At 43.8% G+C, this 20864-nt stretch overlaps 1 protein-coding gene across 3 annotated transcripts in view; it reads left to right on the top strand.

Moving 5' to 3' along the window:
• UGGT2 (UDP-glucose glycoprotein glucosyltransferase 2) overlaps positions 1–20864 on the top strand; it is a 421287-nt gene that overhangs the window by 190927 nt on the left and 209496 nt on the right. For all 3 annotated transcript variants that reach the window (XM_044284938.1, XM_044284937.1, XM_044284939.1), the window contains exons 19-20: positions 11383–11481; positions 14736–14830. In XM_044284938.1, the coding sequence (XP_044140873.1) occupies positions 11383–11481; positions 14736–14830 (194 nt within the window). The remainder of the gene's footprint in view (positions 1–11382; positions 11482–14735; positions 14831–20864) is intronic.

The following is a 20864-nucleotide window of genomic DNA, read 5'->3' as shown; positions in this document are numbered from 1 at the left end:
GCATATTAAATTGCTAATCTGAAAAATTTCTTCCCACCATGTCTTGATGATTGGGCAATCCCACGAAATGTGGAGAAAGGTTCCCCTACCAACACTGCACCTCCAACATATGTCAGAAGCTGTTTGGCGTCCTCGCTCGAGACAATGGTCACGTGATGTTAGTCTCGCGGGATTTGCCTGTTAGGAAGTCCGGTCTGTTTCTTCTCAGGGTGATTTCAAGTCAGATTTCTATGGAGCGCTCCGATATCTGAAAGACTTTCTTGATGACTCTGGATCCTTCTTTGTGGGGGTGAACTCGCCAGACGCGTTTCGGGGACGTCTCTCCCCTTCCTCAGTGGCTCTACCCCCATTGTAGTGTCACTTCCTTTTATAGTCCGCTCGGTAGCTTCCAAATTCCGGATCAAACTCCGGTTTTGGCTGTTTGCGGCATCCATGCGTTTCTCATGCGGTAATTTCTAAGTATGTGCGTTTTTTGCTCTAATTTTTTCTTTTCATTATAATATTCTTATATATTAAAAATAATTCATGTAATTTTTATACTAAAATAGAATTTGTATTTATATTCCAATGTGGCTATGTATATTTATATATTACCGCACTAATATCGTTTTTTTATATAAGATGATAACAGATATCTGCTCTGCTAGACATATTTATTGTGTGTCTTTAAGTTTTTTTATTTTTTACAGTGTTAGAAATGTTGTGGAAGTGTTTATTTTTAATATATAAGAATATTATAATGAAAAGAAAAAATTAGAGCAAAAAACGCACATACTTAGAAATTACCGCATGAGAAACGCATGGATGCCGCAAACAGCCAAAACCGGAGTTTGATCCGGAATTTGGAAGCTACCGAGCGGACTATAAAAGGAAGTGACACTACAATGGGGGTAGAGCCACTGAGGAAGGGGAGAGACGTCCCCGAAACGCGTCTGGCGAGTTCACCCCCACAAAGAAGGATCCAGAGTCATCAAGAAAGTCTTTCAGATATCGGAGCGCTCCATAGAAATCTGACTTGAAATCACCCTGAGAAGAAACAGACCGGACTTCCTAACAGGCAAATCCCGCGAGACTAACATCACGTGACCATTGTCTCGAGCGAGGACGCCAAACAGCGCACATGGAAGCAGACATGGCGTGGTGAGTAGCGGTGAGAGGGAGAGACTTCCCAGTGACCGGACCCGAATTGAAGGGTAAGACAGATCCGGCCCCGTTGTAACTCCAACCTGCAGCATTGTATCCATTTCATGCTTCATCCTGTGATACAATTGTATCAGTTTGAACTATACACTTCTCTCTGGATTACTATTTTCATCTGGCCATAGGCCACTGCTGGACAAGTGTCTATCACAACCAGAGGATTTCATCAGGAAGGACATTATCCCACACTAGGATGCACTTTATGCGCTTTAAAGGATACTGATAATCACCCACAGATTGTTGTCCCCAGTGCTCATTTATCTGCGGTTTTATTCTTATTTACTGTTATATGTACATTGCTCACATTTCTATATATTTTATCATTATTTTATTCATTATAGGATTTTAATTTTATGTCTGTATTTTATATATGAATAAATGATCATCTTGATTGATCCCACATATTGGAGTGCCAGCCTTCTACTTGTTTTACAAATTACCCTTTGACTGACTGGGTGATCAGTCTTTTGGCTAGAGCACCCGTTCCGTCTGAGAGAGGTGGTGAGCTATCCACTGTTTGCTCCATATATGTCAGAAGCTGTTGCCGAATACAGCGACGTAATATCAGGAGTTTTGTACCATCTGGTTAGGATCTTATACCCGTTTTCCTGTATGCGGACACATCTGGATGAGCAGTGTGGGGAGGACAGTATATTTGGCAAGGTGGAACTTGAGAACTCCTGTCCCAAGTCCTTTTCCCAGTGGCGGACAAACGCTGGCTTAGTGGGAGTCGGTGGGATATTTAGTCTTTTGAAAAGTTGTGAGATTAGTTTTCTTGGGGGGATAGGGCTTTAGACTAGGACCTCAGACCATAACAAAGGGCGAAAAAGGTCGCTTATTGTTACATGTTGAGAGATGAACGCATGTAGATATGACGTGGAGGAGATATGTAGGCGATCGGCATTGAAGATTTTTTGGAACTCCTTAAGCTGGACCAAGGAACCATTAAGGTCAAAAAATGAGAGGATTGGGGTAGATGAGTCCCTCAAGTCCCTTGGGATGCAATCGATTACCGCGGGCAGTGCCGTTCCCAGGATATCACTAATTGAGAGAAGAGGAGAAGGGAAGGGTATTGAGCAGTGAGAGGACTGAAACCATTTCCACGCATTCAGAGTGGCCTGAATGACAGGGTATGGTGAGGAGGGTAAATTACATGTGCTTTTGTTGCCTAACAAAAGGGATCTAAAGGATTTATTAATTAGCTCTTGTTCTATTGCAACCCAGGATTTTGTGCTGCAGGGTCTGAGCCAGTCTATTATTCTAGACAATAGGACCGCCTTTCCATATAACTCTGGATCTGGTAGGGCAATACCCCCAAAACACTTAGGACGCGATAGAAGCTCATAAGACCATCTTGGCTTCTTCCCTCCCCAAATATACGAGCGGAATAATTTCCTTAGAGAGTTATAGTACGTTTTAGGGACTGGAATGGGCAATACCTGCTGTAAGTAAGTAAGGCGGGGGAGTATCAAAGACATCAGTAAATTCTTTCGGCCAAACAAAGAGATGGTTGGAATATCCAATTTGCCTATACTAGAGGAGATGTCCTTTAATAATGGGGTATAATTTAGTGTGAACAGTTCCGAGGTGTTTGGACTGATTTTTAACCTTAATATGTTATATAGGGGAGGACCAGTTGAAAGGGGAGTCCCTTTTTAAGCTACTTTGAGTCGATTGGGGAATCCCCACACAAATTACCAATGATTTTTGCTTATTAATTTTAAAGTTGGAAAAGGAGCTATATATATCTAAGTGTTTTTGAATTGCAGGTAGTGAGTCCTTAGGGTTGGATGTCATGATCATGATATTGTCCGCAAAAGCGGCAATCTTATGATCTGTACCCCCCAGAACCACTCCTCGGATTCCTGTGTCCACTCTCAATTTTAGGAGAAGTGGCTCCAAAGCCAGTACGAAGAGCAGGGGGAGGGCTGCCCCCCTTGAAGCTTAGACTTCTGTAGTACACTCAAGGAAAGCTTCCTTCTAGCTCTACCCCAGACGAAAGCCGCTGTTAATGAATGCAATCTGTCAAAGAAGGCTTCGGAGACCGGGGCACATGCATGTGACAGGAGGTAGAGACCCTTTGGAAGTAACACCATTTTGACTAAGTTCAATCTGCCCATTACCGAAAGCGGCAAAGACTTCCATGTCTTAAACTTTTCAATGAACAAAGATTCTATAGGGTCTATATTTCTTGCCACAGACACGTGGGGGTCCCTCGTGATTACAATACCAAGGTATTTAAAGTGATCCACTACTGGCAAGTTGTGTAAACTTCCCGGCTAATCATGTGTCGAGAGAGGCATAATAGCAGATTTCGTCCAGTTTATGTGCAAGCCCGAATAAGTGCCAAACTTCTCTATCACATCAATCGCACTCGGGAGAGTTCGCTCGGGCTCACCCTTAAACAGGAGTAGATCATCAGCATAAAGCCCTATTTTCTCTTCTCTATTCCCCCTGGAGATCCCCAAGAAGGACTCATCCTGTCTAATACGTAGCGTCAAGTGTTCTATCACCACAGCAAACAGCAGCGGGGAGAGGGGGCAGTCCTGCCTGGTGCCCCTGTGAAGTGTAAAGGAGTCGGATTGAGTACCATTTACTAGTATATTAGCTTTAGGTCTCTGATACAAAATTTCAACCCATCTCACAAACTTGGGGCCAAAGCCTAATTCCCTTACGATCTACAACAGGAAAGGCCTCTCTACAGAATCAAAAGCCTGAGCCCACCTTTTCCCCTCCGCCGCCCCTATCTGTGCTATGACCTGCGCTCTTCTGATATTGTCAGCGGTCGTCCTACCCGGCATGAATCCGGCTTGATCCTGATGTACTATGGATGTGACCACTTTGTTCAAGCGGGAGGCTAGGAGCCTAGTTAAAATCTTGTAATCTAAATTTAATAGTGAGTTTGGCCTATAAGATCCACATTCATTTGGGTCTTTGTCTGGTTTCAATATAACTACAATGGTAGCATCATACAAAGTGTCAGGGAGCTGGAGCGACGCTGAATACAATTTAAGGAGTTGGGGTCCTAGAATCTCACTATATCTAGAATAAACTTCTACAGGGATCCCGTCTGGACCCGGCGCCTTCCCCTTAGGTAGATCCTGAATAGCAAGCTGGATTTCCTCTAATGAGATGTCCATATCTAGCAGGTGCCTATCCTCCGCACTGAGTCTAGGCTGAGACACCTCGGCAATATAATAACATAACTCCCCAGCAGTGTAATGCGCAGCAGAGCTATACAGCGATTGGTAGAAGCACCTGAAACTGTCTAGAATGCCATCCACAGATTCTATCAGCTGCCCCTCGGAATTTAGTATGCGCAAAACTGGGGGGGACATCTGATTGGCTCTAGCAATTTGAGCAAGGAGGTTGCCCGCTCTATCCCCAGATTCAAATGACTGCTGTTTCATGAAGAATATCCTGCGCTCACTTTTCTCTTTGAGGTGCAGCATGTAGGACCTACCCCTAGCCATCCATTCTATTCTGTTCGCTTCCGTGGGGTCAGAGCAGAAAGACGCCTCAGCCGCCCTACATTTGGTATGTAAATCAAGTTCCTGGCGAGCTGTACTCTTTTTCACATAAGAGATGGAGGACTTTAAACAGCTCCTCAGGTAAGCTTTCAGGGTGTCCCATAATAGCAAACCCTCCGTCTCGTCATCCTGCATCTCCAAGAAAACCCTCAGCTGATCAGGAATTCTGTCACTCTGGGTCAAAAAGGTGAGCCAGAAAGGATAAATTCTCATTTTACCCCCTCGATCAAGTCGGTGTATACTACAGCATTGCCCAAAACATAGTCAATGCTAGATAGCGCACCTCTAGCGGGGGTAAAACAGGAGTATTCCCTCAGCCGTGGGTTTCTAAGCCTCCACAGATCCAGCCATCCCATCTCTGCGGCAATTCTTGATAGTGTGGTAGCAGAAGGAATCTCAACTATCCTGGTGCCTGTCTAGCTCCTCCCGCATGACCATATTGAAGTCCCCCATACAAAGTAATCGGGCCGAGGGGTATTGCGCTGCAAATCCCAGTGTTGTCTGAAGGAGTGAGACCCTAGCCGGGGGAAAGGGGGGGATTATATAGATTAATAATAACGTAAGGTACATGATTAATGAATCCATACACCAATAGATATTGCCCCTTGGGGTCTGCGAAAATTTGCTGCGGTTCCCATATAAGACCTTTGCGGACCAGTATCGCCACTCCTCTGGTCTGTCCCCATCAATCACTCGGGGACATGCTGGGTAGGCCATCGAATATTGCAGATTCAATTCGCAAAGACGTCTCTTAGCCGAGACAAAAGTGGCCCTCTTCTTTTGCAAGTCCGCAGAGAAGTACGGCAATAGCGACACATTGGCATTATCATATACCAGCGCACCCTTACTCCTTGCCTCGCTGAGGATTAAGTCCCGGTCCTTACAGTTGAGCAGGCGGGCTAGCAGAGGCCTCAGCGGGGCTCACAGGGGAGGCGGTCTGGCAGGGACCCTGTGCGCCCTTTCAACTGCGTATGCTGCAGAGAACGTGGCATCGGGGAATTGGGCCTTGAACCATACCTCCAGGAAGTTGGCAGGATCTCGACCCTCCGCTCTTTCTGGTATACCCAGGATCCGCACATTGTTGCGCCGGGCCCGGTTCTCCAGGTCGTCGCATTTCTGCCGCCATAGCCCAACAGACCGCTCAACCTCTTGCAGTCTTGAGTCCAGTGGTCTGGTGTAGTCCTCCAGTGCCGACACACGGTCCTCCGTCTGCTTCACTCTCCCTCAGCTGTTGCACGTCCTGGCAGGAGGAGATTGCTGTTAGGAGCTGCTCCGACACCACTTTCAGTGTGATTTCTGGTTCCCCAGCATCATCAGGTTCCATCTGTTGCGTGGCCTGCCCGTGCGTCACAGCTGCACGTGAACTGGCGGGAGCAGCGGTGCCATGTTGGCTGTCCTGGCGGGCATACTCCTTAAGTTACTCAGCCGCGGATTGCGCCTTGCTGGGGTCCATGTCGTGCTGTCTGGGCTTCCTCCTTCTCCTCTGCACTTGCCACTCAGAATTTGGTGTAGGCAGCATGGCAGGATTAGTCAGGATTCGGTACAGGGAACGGAGCCGCTCTCAAGTGCATGTGCGCATGTCGGCAGTTAGCCACGCCCCCGGGCCTGCCCCTTTAACAGTGACCTCCACAGTACCCCATCTCCTTAACAGTGATTCCCACAACACCCCGCCCCCTTAACCATGGCCTCTACAGCAATCTGTCCCTTGACACTGACCTCCATAGCTGACCGTCCCCTTAACTGTGACCTCCACAGCAGGCTGCCCCCTTAACTGTGACCTCCACAGCACTCCACTCCCTTAACTGGGTCATCCACAGCGCCCTGCCCCTTTAAAGCTGACCTACGGCAGTGAAGAAAAATGGCTGGGTTGTTATTGAAGCCTGGTGTAAAACTGTGTGTATGTGGAGACTAAGGGCCTGCGACCTTCTATTGGCGGATAAGGGTCGTGTGACTGTGTGTATGGCAGTTGGGATATGAGGAGAAAGACCAGCCGGCTTTTATTGGCTAATGTAGGTCATGTGATGTGATATGTGCTAGAGAGCCGAGACTAAAAACCTTCCCGGACACCTGATGTACATGTGTGCCAAATTTTGTGATTGTAAATGCGACGGTGCGGATTCCTTTAGCGGACATACATACACACACACACATACACTCGGCTTTATATGTTAGATTATCATTTATTTGTGCTAATCAAGTCTTGCATGTGGAATATTTGAGGAGTATTCTCAGTAGTGATGCATGATTACAAAGTTATTGCTGACTGATGGAAATAGGTATAGAATGCTATACATTTACAATGTAAAATGAAGTAAACACTTAAGTTAATGAAAGCTCCATTTATGTGTTTGGCAATGGACATTTTGGGCTTTGGCCAAAAGCTTTTATGTTCCAAGTTTCTGAATTCATTAAGGAGGCATATCATTGCAGTGTACACATAGCAGTAGAGTTGTACTATTTTATTTAGCCATTGCATGATATTGATTTGCATATTTGTGAGAATGTGTTCCCAGAATACTGTTACAACACTGTTTAGATGTTTTTTTTACTCTCAAGCATGGAAGATGGACAGGAGGAAGGGGTGACATGTCTGTAAAACACTATGTGAGAGTAAAGTGTAGCTCCATAGCTGGTGCAGACATATACTCTTAAGCAGGGGTGCACAACCTGTGGCCCACGATACCATGTTGCGTGGCTCCCAATCATTTGGTGAAGGGCATGCTTGTCTCTTTGTGATGGTGGCTGGTCACATGTCTTTTCCATGTCAGAGAGTAGAGGAGTGGCATCTCTTGTGGAGGCAAGGACAGGCGAGTACTTACCGTGCATTGTTTGCCAGGATTGGGGTCTCCTGAATCATGTGTGATACTTCAGTAAGGAGAGATGAGGTGGCCATGCATGTATGCAGCGATCACTTATAATTTATGGAAGTCGTAAAACACTATTTCAATAGGTCACATTAAACTACAATTGAGAGAGCAGCATGCACATGTACAAACAGGAGAGAAGGGGACTGCGTTATCTTATAGGTAGGTGAGATAGGTGAAGGTTTTTGGCAGTGCAGCTACCAGATATTTATGCTTTATATATTTATACTTTCAATATGCTATGTTAATACACCTTTAACCTGTAGGTTACCAGCGCCGTCCATGTACGGCGCTGGTATCAGGGTCACAAATCCTAGCGCTGTGCAGCTACGGCTCTCTGATCGGGCGGGCGCAGGAGCTGCACCCGCCCGATTAGCTGCAGGTGTCCGGCAGTCACAGATAGCCGGATCCCTGCTGTATTCGCGGCATTAGTGAAAACACTGATGCAGGCGCATTAGCCCTTGCACTGCCGCGGTCAGCTCTGACCACAGCACATGCGGTATCCTGCCGGGGGCGGGGTGGCCATCGAGTCCCCCTGCTGCTGTGTGCTTTTATTTTCTTTAAAAAAGGATTTTAGAGATATGTAAATTAGTCTTGTAAGGTGACCAAGGGGCTGTACGAACCTTCCTGGTGCCCAGACACGCCCGCCTGTGAAGGAGCCCAGCACCGCCTATGTCCTCCGAATCTCCTCCTTTCGTCATCGATAGATAGCCGTAATCTCGCGATGCGCGAGCTCGCGCATGCGCAGTTCCTTCCCTGAGGCTGATGCCAGCACAGGGAAGGAACACTATACCGGCAATACGCATGCGCGAGCTTGCGCATCGCGAGATTACGGCTATCTATCGATGACGAAAGGAGGAGATTCGGAGGACATAGGCGGTGTTGGGCTCCTTCACAGGTGGGTGTGGCTGGGCACCAAGAAGGTTCGTACAGCCCCTTGGTCACCTTACAAGACTAATTTACATATCTCTAAAATCCTTTTTTAAAGAAAATAAAAGCACACAGCCCTATAGGAACGGTATATTGCGGACATGCTAGCGGCGATCTAGCCGTGCATGTCCGTATCTCTATAGCCTAAAACTTGGTGACAGAATCCATTTTAAGGGGTGTAGTTTCCAAAATGTTGTCACTTTTTGGGGGTTTCCACTGTAGTGGTAAGTCAGGGTCTCTTCGAATACAAAATGGCGCCTAAAAACTATTCTAGCGAAATCTGCCTCCAAAATCCATATGGCGCTCCTTTCCTTCTGACCACTGCCACGTGCCCATAGAGTAGTTTACAGCCACATATAGGGCATTTCTGTAACTGCAGAATCAGAGTAATATATATTGAGGTTTATTTTACAAAAAAGTAAAATTTTGAAATTTCACCTCCATTTTCCTTTAATTCTTGTGGAACACCTCAAGGGTTAACAAAGTTTGTAACATCAGTTTTTAATAGTTTGAGGGGTGTAGTTTCTAAAATGGGGTCATTTATGGGTGGTTTCTATTAAGTAAGCCCCTTAAAATCACTTTATAACTGAATTGGTGCTTAAAAAAATGGTTTGGGAAATTTTGTTAAAATAGCTTCTAAACTTCTAAGCCTTCTAACGTCCTTAAAGAGGACCTTTCACCTAAAAAAAAAATGTAAACTAAGACCATAGCTTTACTTACATGCCCCCATGAAGTGTTGATCGTTTTTTCTTTTTTCAAACTGTGCCCCCGTTTGTCCGCTATGCCCCCCCGGAATAATTCCCGCCGTCTATGGTAATGAGCCAGCCTCAAATGGGCTGGCTTTAAAAGTTCTCCTCGGCGTGCCTTCTCTCTTCTCCCTGGCACGGAGCGCATCCAATCAGCGCGCTCCGCTCTTAGCCAGGGAGAAGACGCTCCAGTTCTCGCGAGACTTCAGAGAACTGGAGCGATTTCGTCTATCCGGCTAAGAGCGGAGCGCGCTGATTGGATGCGCTCCGTGCCAGGGAGAAGAGAGAAGGCACGCCGAGGAGAACTTTTAAAGCCAGCCCATTTGAGGCTGGCTCATTACCATAGACGGCGGGAATTATTCCGGGGGGGCATAGCGGACAAACGGGGGCACAGTTTGAAAAAAGAAAAAACGATCAACACTTCATGGGGGCATGTAAGTAAAGCTATGGTCTTAGTTTACTTTTTTTTTTTAGGTGAAAGGTCCTCTTTAAACAGATAAAATACCATTTACATTTGTGCCAGCATAAAACAGACATGTGGGGAATGTTGATTGCTAACCATTTTATGAGGTATTACTATCTGTCTTAGAAGCAGATACATTTTTGGTAAATTTTTGATTATTTTATAAATAAAGGTGAAATATATCGACAGAAATTTACCACGGTCTTGAACTACAATGTGTCACGAGAAAACAATCTCTGAATGGCTTGGATAAGTAAAAGCGTTCCAAAGTTATTACCACATAAAGTGATACATGTCAGATTTGCAAAAATCGGCCTGGGATTTAAGGTGAAAAGTGGCCTGGTACTGAAAGGGTTAAGTTTTATTGCAAGCCTTGGGATTGAATTATGCATCCCTGCCTAAAGAATATGTACATTGCATATGCAGGCTACATATATAGAGAAATTGCAGGCATATGTTACTTCCATACCTTTGTCTGCTCTTTTTAGTATGCTAAAAGGGAATCATGGAAACACTTCAGTACTCAAGAGTCACGCCCCTGAGTTGGTTTGTACTTTGAAGACATAGTCACGAAAAATAAAATCTGAATAGTTTGCAGGGTTGCTTTTTTCATTTTTAAATAAGAAGCTTAGACTCAAAATGGTGCACATGTGTACATAGCCTTTAAGTACCTTCAATTTAAGTACTGCATCGGGCTTGCAGTTGCTTCTTAGTAGTAGCATACATACAGGCTTGGACTGGCCCACAGGGGTACAGGGGAATCCCCCGGTGGGCCCCTAGTCTCCCACCACTGCACAAGTGGCACATAACACAGTAGACTTACTGCACTACATACATATATTCAATGTACAGCACCTCAACCAGCCTATGGTCATATAAAAAAACTTCATAGATTATTAAAGAAACTCCCCAGTTTATTATTATAGACACGATCAGAGCTGAGATGACTTCTAGGTATAGAGGAAAGCTAGCCAGTGTCCTCTTTTCCCCAGGACCTACCTTCTCAAAGCTGCTGCAGGGACCCCCATATTCAGTCATCTGGTAGCATCTTGCTGCTGTGTGAGCAGGTAATATTTGAATGTATCCATACGGTGGACCCCCAAAATGCATTTTACTGGTGGGCCCTAGACACCCCAGTCCGACACTGCATACATATGCGTCCTAGGTTTAGCTGAGCTTCCAGAGGAGAGTGGAGAAAGCCTTATCTTATGAGGACAAAAGGATCGGGCAGTTTAAATCCAATGTACCTGATCTTTATTTCCTTTGACTCAAGCCGTTGGGAAGGGTTTGGCTGATGTAGATGGAATGTGCACGGTCACGTTAATTCTTTGTTCACTCATTGCAGACACTCTGTGGATGAGGTTAACCTCTAATGTGGCTGAAACCGCCCCAACGTGTGGATCAGAGTGTTGTTCGGATTGACTGCAGCTCAGTGTAGTTTCACTGTTAATGGTAGATACAGCTAAAAGGCAGTTAACCGTGCGGCCATTAACAATGAAGCGTTGTTGAAAACTGATGTGATATTTATGTTGGCGCAGTTTCATCCTCATTGCTGGCGCAATTCTGTTGTGAAGTGTGAATGCTCTTTGCATAGCAATTGATTTATTTTTCGATTTAGTAATTGATTTCATTTGTGGTTTCTGCTGTAGCTACCTACAGTTTGCAGGATTACGAAACATTTTCTTATCTGGATTCTCAAGACAAGAGTGCTGTTGTTTCTGAAAATATGAAATATGCTACAAAAGAAGGTATGTCATTTACAAAGGTTTATCATCATTAGGGCTCATTCGTAGTTCTGCTCCGCGGCCCTGCAAAATAGATGGGGCATGTCCTATTCTTGTCGCGGACAAGAATAGGCAGTTCTCTCATAGGGCTGAGCCAACCCAAAAAAAAAACCAGTAACCCCAAAGAAAAGTGGGAGACACACATATAAAATACAGGTCCTTCTAAAAAAAATTGCATATTGTGATAAAGTTCATTATTTTCTGTAATGTACTGATAAACATTAGACTTTCATATATTTTAGATTCATTACACACCAACTGAAGTAGTTCAAGCCTTTTATTGTTTTAATATTGATGATTTTGGCATACAGCTCATGAAAACCCAAATTTCCTATCTCTAAAAATTAGCATATTTCATCCGACCAATAAAAGAAAAGTGTTTTTAATACAAAAAAAGTCAACCTTCAAATAATTATGTTCAGTTATGCACTCAATACTTGGTCGGGAATCCTTTTGCAGAAATCACTGCTTCAATGCGGCGTGGCATGGAGGCAATCAGCCTGTGGCACTGCTGAGGTGTTATGGAGGCCCAGGATGCTTCGATAGCGGCCTTAAGCTCATCCAGAGTGTTGGGTCTTGCGTCTCTCAACTCTCTCTTCCCAATATCCCACAGATTCTCTATGGGGTTCAGGTCAGGAGAGTTGGCAGGCCAATTGAGCACAGTAATACCATGGTCAGTAAACCATTTACCAGTGGTTTTGGCACTGTGAGCAGGTGCCAGGTCGTGCTGAAAAATGAAATCTTCATCTCCATAAAGCTTTTCAGCAGATGGAAGCATGAAGTGCTCCAAAATCTCCTGATAGCTAGCTGCATTGACCCTGCCCTTGATAAAACACAGTGGACCAACACCAGCAGCTGACATGGCACCCCAGACCATGACTGACTGTGGGTACTTGACACTGGACTTCAGGCATTTTGGCATTTCCCTCTCCCCAGTCTTCCTCCAGACTCTGGCACCTTGATTTCTGAATTACATGCAACAGTCCAGTGCTGCTTCTCTGTAGCCCAGGTCAGGCGCTTCTGCTGCTGTTTCTGGTTCAAAAGTGGCTTGACCTGGGGAATGCGGCACCTGTAGCCCATTTCCTGCACACGCCTGTACACGGTGGCTCTGGATGTTTCTACTCCAGACTCAGTCCACTGCTTCCGCAGGTCCCCCAAGGTCTGGAATCGGTCCTTCTCCACAATCTTCCTCAGGGTCCGGTCACCTCTTCTCGTTGTGCAGCGTTTTCTGCCACACTTTTTCCTTCCCACAGACTTCCCACTGAGGTGCCTTGATACAGCACTCTGGGAACAGCCTATTCGTTCAGAAATTTCTTTCTGTGTCTTACCCTCTTGCTTGAGGGTGTCAATGATGGCCTTCTGGACAGCAGTCAGGTCGGCAGTCTTACCCATGATTGCGGTTTTGAGTAATGAACCAGGCTGGGAGTTTTTAAAAGCCTCAGGAATCTTTTGCAGGTGTTTAGAGTTAATTAGTTGATTCAGATGATTAGGTTAATAGCTCGTTTAGAGAACCTTTTCATGATATGCTAATTTTTTTAGATAGGAATTTTGGGTTTTCATGAGCTGTATGCCAAAATCATCAATATTAAAACAATAAAAGGCTTGAACTACTTCAGTTGGTGTGTAATGAATCTAAAATATATGAAAGTCTAATGTTTATCAGTACATTACAGAAAATAATGAACTTTATCACAATATGCAATTTTTTTTAGAAGGACCTGTATATGTAATTTATTGAGACATGATCACATAACAAACAATATATGAAACATAAGGCACAAGTGTACAGGAGGGGGGGAGACCTCATGTAAGGAGGTCAGATACAACCTCTCTCCCAAACACCCAGCTGGCAGGGAAAAGAGGTCACAGCCCTAGGTATACATCAGCATGAAAATTGTGAGAACTGTAGGTTCACTCAAAGTAACATGTACTGGTATGTATGTTGCATGCACAGAAAGATAAATGAAAAAATGTACAAATAGCACAAGGCAAAGTAGCCCACCCAAAAACTTGGGATGGCCGCATAAGGTATGCACATAGCCATTGAACTGTACAATACAGACAGAGGCAAGTGTGCCAAGTGCAGGTGGTGATAGAGATATAAAAATAAATGTACCAACTAACTGAGCAAAACAACAAAACATGTATTACCCATGGTATGCCGGACCCAGAGCGTGTGACCAAAGGCTGCACCTCGACGTACGTTTCACCTGGAGAGGCTTCGTCAGGAGGTCAGTTAGTTGTTACATTTCTTATTTGGTCAGTTATTTCCATCAGTTCTTGTCAGCCAAAACCATTGTGTGTGCTGTAAAGCATAGCTCGAAATGCTGTTAACAAACATCCCATAATCATGCTCCGGAAATAGGTTAAAAAAAAAAAAGTCTATAATCTGAAAATAAAACATAAAAGATTATATGTCCTTATCTGGTTTTGACTGGCAGAAAAAATTCTCAGTGACACATTCCCTTTAAAGGGGTTGTCCAGGTTCAGAGCTGAATTTCACCCAGGCAGCCCCCCTGTGTAATGAGCATCAGAGCATTTCATCCTCCGTTGCTCTCATTTTCCCGGCACTGGATTGCTTAGGGCAAAGGCATTTTATTGAGATCCAGTGACGTACCGGGTTCTCCATAGGGACTGCTAGATGGAGGCTTCCGCCCGGTGACATCACTGGCACTAATGGGCGGGCTTTAGCGCTGCCCTAGCCTGTAAAATGGCTAGGGCAGCGCTAAACCCCCCCCCCCCATCAGAGCCGGTGACTTCACCAGCAACACTGCTAGGCGGAAGCCTCCGCCAGCAGCGTGTTATGATGATCAAAAAAGCTCTTTTCCTGAAGTAGACCATCCGAACTGTCAGGAACATTTGTATAAAATGGAGAAAGCGGGTGACGGTTTTTCTATTATTTTCACTTGAGAGTTATGGCCTCATTCTTGTATGTCTGGAATGCTCCGCGTAATGATGCAGTATATGTAGGCCTCAATAATGCGTAACGATGCTCTGGATTTGAATATCTCTTTGGGGTGTATTTTCTCAGTATTGGTGATTTAAAACCTTGTAAATGTTTTGATTTGATTATTGCCATTGCATTTCTCTGTCTATTCTTTGCTTGTAAATGTATTTTTATTTTGAGCATGTTAAATAATAATCTCTTATTTGTGTAGTGCGTAATGTTAATGATGCCAACAGTGAAATGCTTAGACTGTGGAATTTGTTATTTTCAGATGAGGATGTCATTTATGCAGTCACCATCTGGATTATTGCTGACTTTGACAAGCCAGCTGGGAGACAACTGCTTGCTAAAGCTGTGAAACACATGGTACAGTGCTACTAATTTCTATTGCTTAATGTTCTACTGTACGGTGTGGATGGAGGGCCGACACCAACCTTGTAGTAAGCTCCCTGGCATGTGTCCTTTGATTCTAGGTGAATTTATTAGTTACATTTTTTTTTTTATGTCTTATTTAATGGAGCTCTATTTCCAGTGAAATTCCTTTACTATACTGACTGAAACGCCTGTTTCCAGCGCAGAACTGCAATTGAATAACGAATTTAGCTTTAGCAAATTTTATTTTAAATGCCTCATCTTTTTGAAGGTTCTACACTTTTATGTTATTTTCTTTGACCCTTCACTGATCTGGAGGGAAGTACTTCGCCACATATGATATAGGGAGTATTATAGCTCAGGCAGTGCTCATTGGGGGAATAAAAGAATATACAGAACCCTTATCTCATGGAGGATTGCCTGGCTATAAGACTCCCTAAGCCAGCTATGGCCTTCTCTGCAGTACCTTATTAGATCTACGTCAAAGGTCTCTCAGCAAGACACCCCAAGTACCCTATTCCATACTGAACCCTAGAACAGATGCCTGCAGGTAGCTCTCCTACTCCACAAGGCTCTATGTTGGAAGGCCAGTTAATGGGTGAAACATTGACTCACAGGGTAGCCGCTCCTTTAGCTGATGCTACAGAGACAGTTGTCTGTCTGCACATCCTACTGCATAAAAGAAACAATAGCTGCCTTCTGTATACGCCAAAAACACAGATGAAATTGGCAAGCAGTTCTCCTTCAGTAATGCAGGAGTTCCCCCACTGCTGGGACTTAGTATTACAAGAGACTTGCAGGAATTCAATTACAATAAAGTTCCGTCTTGATGCAGTCACCAACACTTCTGTTCTTCCTATATACAAGATACAGTAAATGGTCTATTTGTACTTTTGATGGCCCCTGCAGCTAACTTGCTTATCAAACGTGGCTGCACGTACTTTTGCAAAAAATAGCTATCTTGATGGAATGGAGAGATGCCAGTATCTTAGTAATTATTTTTTTTTTTTTTACTTACAAACGTTTAGCCATCACTATTACTTTACTGTATACACTCACTGACATAAAGAAAAAGGCATCAATGAGGATTTGTTGGAATTGAATGCAGCTTTCTATGTGTGAATGTAATGATGTAAGTGATAACTATGTTCAATAAGCTTATTGGGGAAAACTGTTCAATTAACAGGAGGCTCTAGTACTATGTTGGGGCAGGCTCTAGACTGATTACAAGAGGAGATAGGGTTGGGCATACAGGTTCTGTATAGTTTCCTGCGGCACATATGCCGACAGATGTTGCAGCTGGGCTTGTGTAGATCCTGCACACTTGCAGGCAGCTGGTGGCCCAAGTGGTCCCCTAAATTCTCAATGCAGACAATGTCCTAGAGCAGCAGGAAATGCTAGCAGAATGCTTGGGTGTATAGGGAGAGGCATTACCAGTAGAAAGAGGGAGGTTCTCATGCCGCTCTACAGAGCACTAGTGAGACCTCATTTGGAGTATTGTGCTCAGTACTGGAGATCCATATCTCCAGAAGGATATTGATACTTTGGAGAGAGTTCAGAGAAGAGCTACTAAACTGGTACATGGATTGCAGGATAAAACTTACCAGGAAAGATTAAAGGACCTTTACATGTATAGCTTGGAAGAAAGACGAGACAGAGGGGATATGATAGAAACTTTAAATACATAAAGGGAATCAACAAGGTAAAAGAGGAGAGAATATTTAAAAGAAGAAAAACTGCTACAAGAGGACATAGTTTTAAATTAGAGGGGCAAAGGTTTAAAAGTAATATCAGGAAGTATTACTTTACTGAGAGAGTAGTGGATGCATGGAATAGCCTTCCTGCAGAAGTGGCAGATGCAAATACAGTGAAGGAGTTTAAGCATGCATGGGATAGGCATAAGGCCATCCTTCATATAAGATAGGGCCAGGGGCTATCCATAGTATTCAGTATATTGGGCAGACTAGATGGGCCAAATAGTTCTTATCTGCCGACACATTCTATGTTTCAATTGTTGATAATCTGGCCATCGTAGGATGCCTTTGCTGTGTCTAAGTGAGTTTTGCCCTGCTAAAAATAGCAGTTGGAAGCCCTGCCATGAGAGGCAACACATGTAGATGTCCTGCACATACTACTGAGCTGCTAGTGCCCCTCGTGTCGCTACTAGGGCTGACAGACTGTTGCATGCAGTGGCTCCACAGATTATCATTTGGGATAGTGTGTAGCTGCAGAGCAAATTCAGGATTGAAGCCAGGATTACCAACCCCCAAAATTCATGGACAGACCAAATTTTTTACCGACATACACCCGCTCCTTTTTAGAGGACATGCCCCTATTCCACATCCTGACAATGCCCTTGAATCACAAACACCCCATAATAAAATGGGTTGCCCAGTAGTTAAAAATAAAATATGGCAGCAGCATATGGGAAAAAAAAAAATCAACAATTCTCAGCTGTTACATACCCCGCCATTCAAGTCTGAGTGCTTTGTCTATATTGCTGCAGTGATGATGCATGGGACGGGCTGGCACCATTGCTGCGGCCATGGAAACAAAGACTGGCAGTGATATAACAGGGCAGTGTGCATAACTGTCACTGTGTCGGTGATGTACAGACTGATGTGCAGGTATATAACATGTCACCACTGTAGTCAATCACTGATTGGTAATTGGCTGCAGCAGTAACAAGCCATATACTGGCAAGTATCCACTGCAGTTTAACAGACCAGAGCTGCATAGAATGGCGCCGAAGAAACGGGTGAGACATTTTTGGATGGACATTACATTCACCACTACCAAATATACAAGAGGATGCAGCTCCACATACATCTTAAATCCAGTGTGACGTAGATTTTCTCTTTCCTCATCTTCCTTCATCATATATGTAGGCCACCCACAGTAACATTTCTCCCTAAAATCCCTCTCATAATAATAATGCTTTCCCAGAGTGCCCTCATTAGTAATAGTGTCCAAACCGTGATAATGCTCCAGAAAGTACCCCCGTTAGCAGTAGTGCCCTCCATATTGTGCCACATAATAATAACACCCCCAATAATACCCACAGTAGAAGTAAAAGTTCCTCATAATAGAAATAATTTTTCTCATAGTACCTTCAGTAGTCCTTCCAGAAGTAATAAGTCCACTTTATAGTGCCCCCGGTAATTATAATGCTCCCATATGGTGCCCCCAGAAATAACAAGGCCCTTCTATAATGCCCCCAGCAGCTTACATGCCCATATAGTGCCCCCTGTAATTGAAATGCCCCTTATAGTGCCCCCAGTAGCTTAAAGAGTCCCCTATAGTATAGTGCCAAAAATTATTTTAGATAGCCCCTTAACGTGCCCCCAGTAGTTTACATAGCTTAGTAGTTTAGTTACGTTTTCTGCTGTGGAAACTGCTTTTTTACAAATATAGCAAAATCCATAGTGCTATGTATATTTCCATATTTTTCTGTCGATCTGCATTCTATTCCTTAGTTCAGTTATGTGTCCTCAACAGGACTGGAAGACACTTCCCACAAATTTACTCCAAGACCATGTTACATGTTCGGTTGTATCTGATACATCATGACATGAACTTTATTTTAGTCCAGTTTCACAAAACCATAATACAGGCACATTTATGCTACATTATTGAGCTAGGCTTTCAGTTCTGATCTTTAGACTGGCATTTGGGCCAGCACTTTTGCCTGTGAGAAACTGGCCTGGCATTTTCCAGCCCAAAACCTCAGTTTAATTAGGCCCTGTTCAATATTGTACTTTAATGTAAAAAAAAATGCACTTGCCTACTCCCCACCGCTTTGTTCCAGTGCTGATGCTCCAGTTTGTGCTTTTTCTGGTCCCGAGCATGTAAAAATCTCTGGAGAGAATGTGTACCACTGCAGGCGTTCACTGGCCTCAGCAATGACATGTCCCCAAGCTGTACATAACCCAGAAGAGACACACCAGCAATCAGAAGATGTGTGAATCGGAGTCTCCGCACTGAAACTGAGCAATGAGGAGCAGACGAGTGCATTTTTTACTTTATGTACAACACTGTCCAGGGCCTAATTAAAATGGGTTAGAGGCTGGAATACCCCTTTAACCGCTTAGTGACCACCCATACGTGTTTTTACGGCGGTCACTAATGGGCCTTAGGCTGGGCCGCCTTTTTTTCACATGGAAGCTGCTGCCCTGCTCGGATCGGCAGTGCCGAGACGGGCTGTTTAACACTTTACATGCCGCGGACAATGGTGCCCGCCGCATGTAAAGTGTTGACAGAGGAAGCAGACTCCCTCTGTCTCCCATCTGCACCCCGCAAGTGCAATTGCGGGTTGCCGATGTGTGTGAAGGCTGCCTGGGGTTTAATGTAGGCCCCAGACCAGCCTTGAGTAAGTTCCAGCATGCTGCGCCTCTGTGGCTCAGCCTGCTGGTCAGTGTCACAATAGCATTGCCATTAAAATGCAATCAAAAAGCTGTCTGTTATAGTCACCTTGTGGAACTATTAAGTGGTAAAAAGAAAAAATAACTTATTTATTCAATAAAAAAAAATCCCATTAAAAAATTATGCTTTTTTTTTCATTGAAAATACGCTTTTCAATGTAAAAAAAAAATAAAAAAAAATTCCCCCTTATGTTTGGTATTGCGGCATCCGTAACGACCCGTACTACATAAATATCACGTAAATTATTCCCTTGGGTGAACACCATAAAAAAAAAAAAAACAGAATTGCTAATTTATTCTTAGTTGCCACCATAAAACGTAATAACAAGCAATCAAAAAGCGCCATTTACTCCAAAATGATACCAATAAAAAATACAAGTTGTCCCCCAAAAATAAAACTCTCACACAACTCCATATAAAGAAAAATAAAAAAGTTATGGGTCTTGGGAAGTGGCAAAGCAAAAACATTTTTTTCTATTAAAGGGTTTTTATTGCAAAAAAAGTAGTGAAACGTAAAAAAACTATGTATTTGGTATTACTGTTATCGTACTGACCCCGAGAATAAAGATATTATGTTACTTATACCGAAAAAATGAACACCGTAAAATTTATAACGTAAAAACACAGTGGCAGTATTGCTGTTTTTCCCATCTCCCTCCCAGAACGAGTTAATGAAAGTTAATCAGAAAGTTGTGTACCCCAAAATGGCGCTATTAACAACTACAACTTGTCCCACAAAAAACAATCCCCCATAAAGCTATATAGATGGAAAAATAAAAAAGTTATAGCTCGCGACGATGAAAAAAGGAAGAACGCTTGGTCAGTAAGGCCCAAAACAGGCTGGTTACTAAGGGGTTAAGATTTCTAATTGTTTATCAATGTGTCAAGGAATTTAAGGACCAGTTCATACAAAAATTTATGGCACTGGTTTTTGGCACGTTTTGTCCTCTAAATCAGCCCCAAAACATGTCTCAAAATAGCCTCCCATTAATTTCATTAGGAAGCAGCACTTGTTTGTTTTCCACATGGAAAAAAGAAGCAGCATGCTCTATCTTGGGGCAGAATCCACGCTGAGTCTCCCATTGAAATGAATGGGTAACATCAAAAAAATGCTGGGTACATGTCCAAGCTTTTTTGTGTGCGGTTTGTGGTGTGTATCTGCACCAAAAACCATGAGCTAAATAATGTAGTTTTTTCTTTAAAAGGGTTATCCGAGATTATCAAATGTCTCATCTCATAGAATCTACTTACCTGGCTCCCCGCTACCTGCGCCACTCCTGTTCCGCCTGGCATGGATGAAAACATCTGGTGTCCGGGGGGGCAGCCAATAGCAGACGGGGACAAGCCTTCCTAGCATCGCATTGATAAACCCACTGGTTAAAATAAAGCATTGTAAAAAAGCGTCAGAATATAAAAAGGGGGGTTAAAAACTAAATTTTATAGTCACATTTTCAAATTCTGTCAGGGGAACATACCCTAATTTGTATCTTCATGGATTGTCAAGAAAAGGCCATTTAAGAATTTGGGGGAGCTTCACTGCGGCTTAAGTCAGTGCTTCAAGAGCCACCACACACATGTATTCAGTACATGGGCTTCAACTGATGCAT

This window comes from Bufo gargarizans, chromosome 3 (assembly GCF_014858855.1).
Source record: "Bufo gargarizans isolate SCDJY-AF-19 chromosome 3, ASM1485885v1, whole genome shotgun sequence".
NCBI lineage: Eukaryota > Metazoa > Chordata > Amphibia > Anura > Bufonidae > Bufo > Bufo gargarizans.
This window is presented reverse-complemented; position numbering and strand designations above follow the sequence as displayed.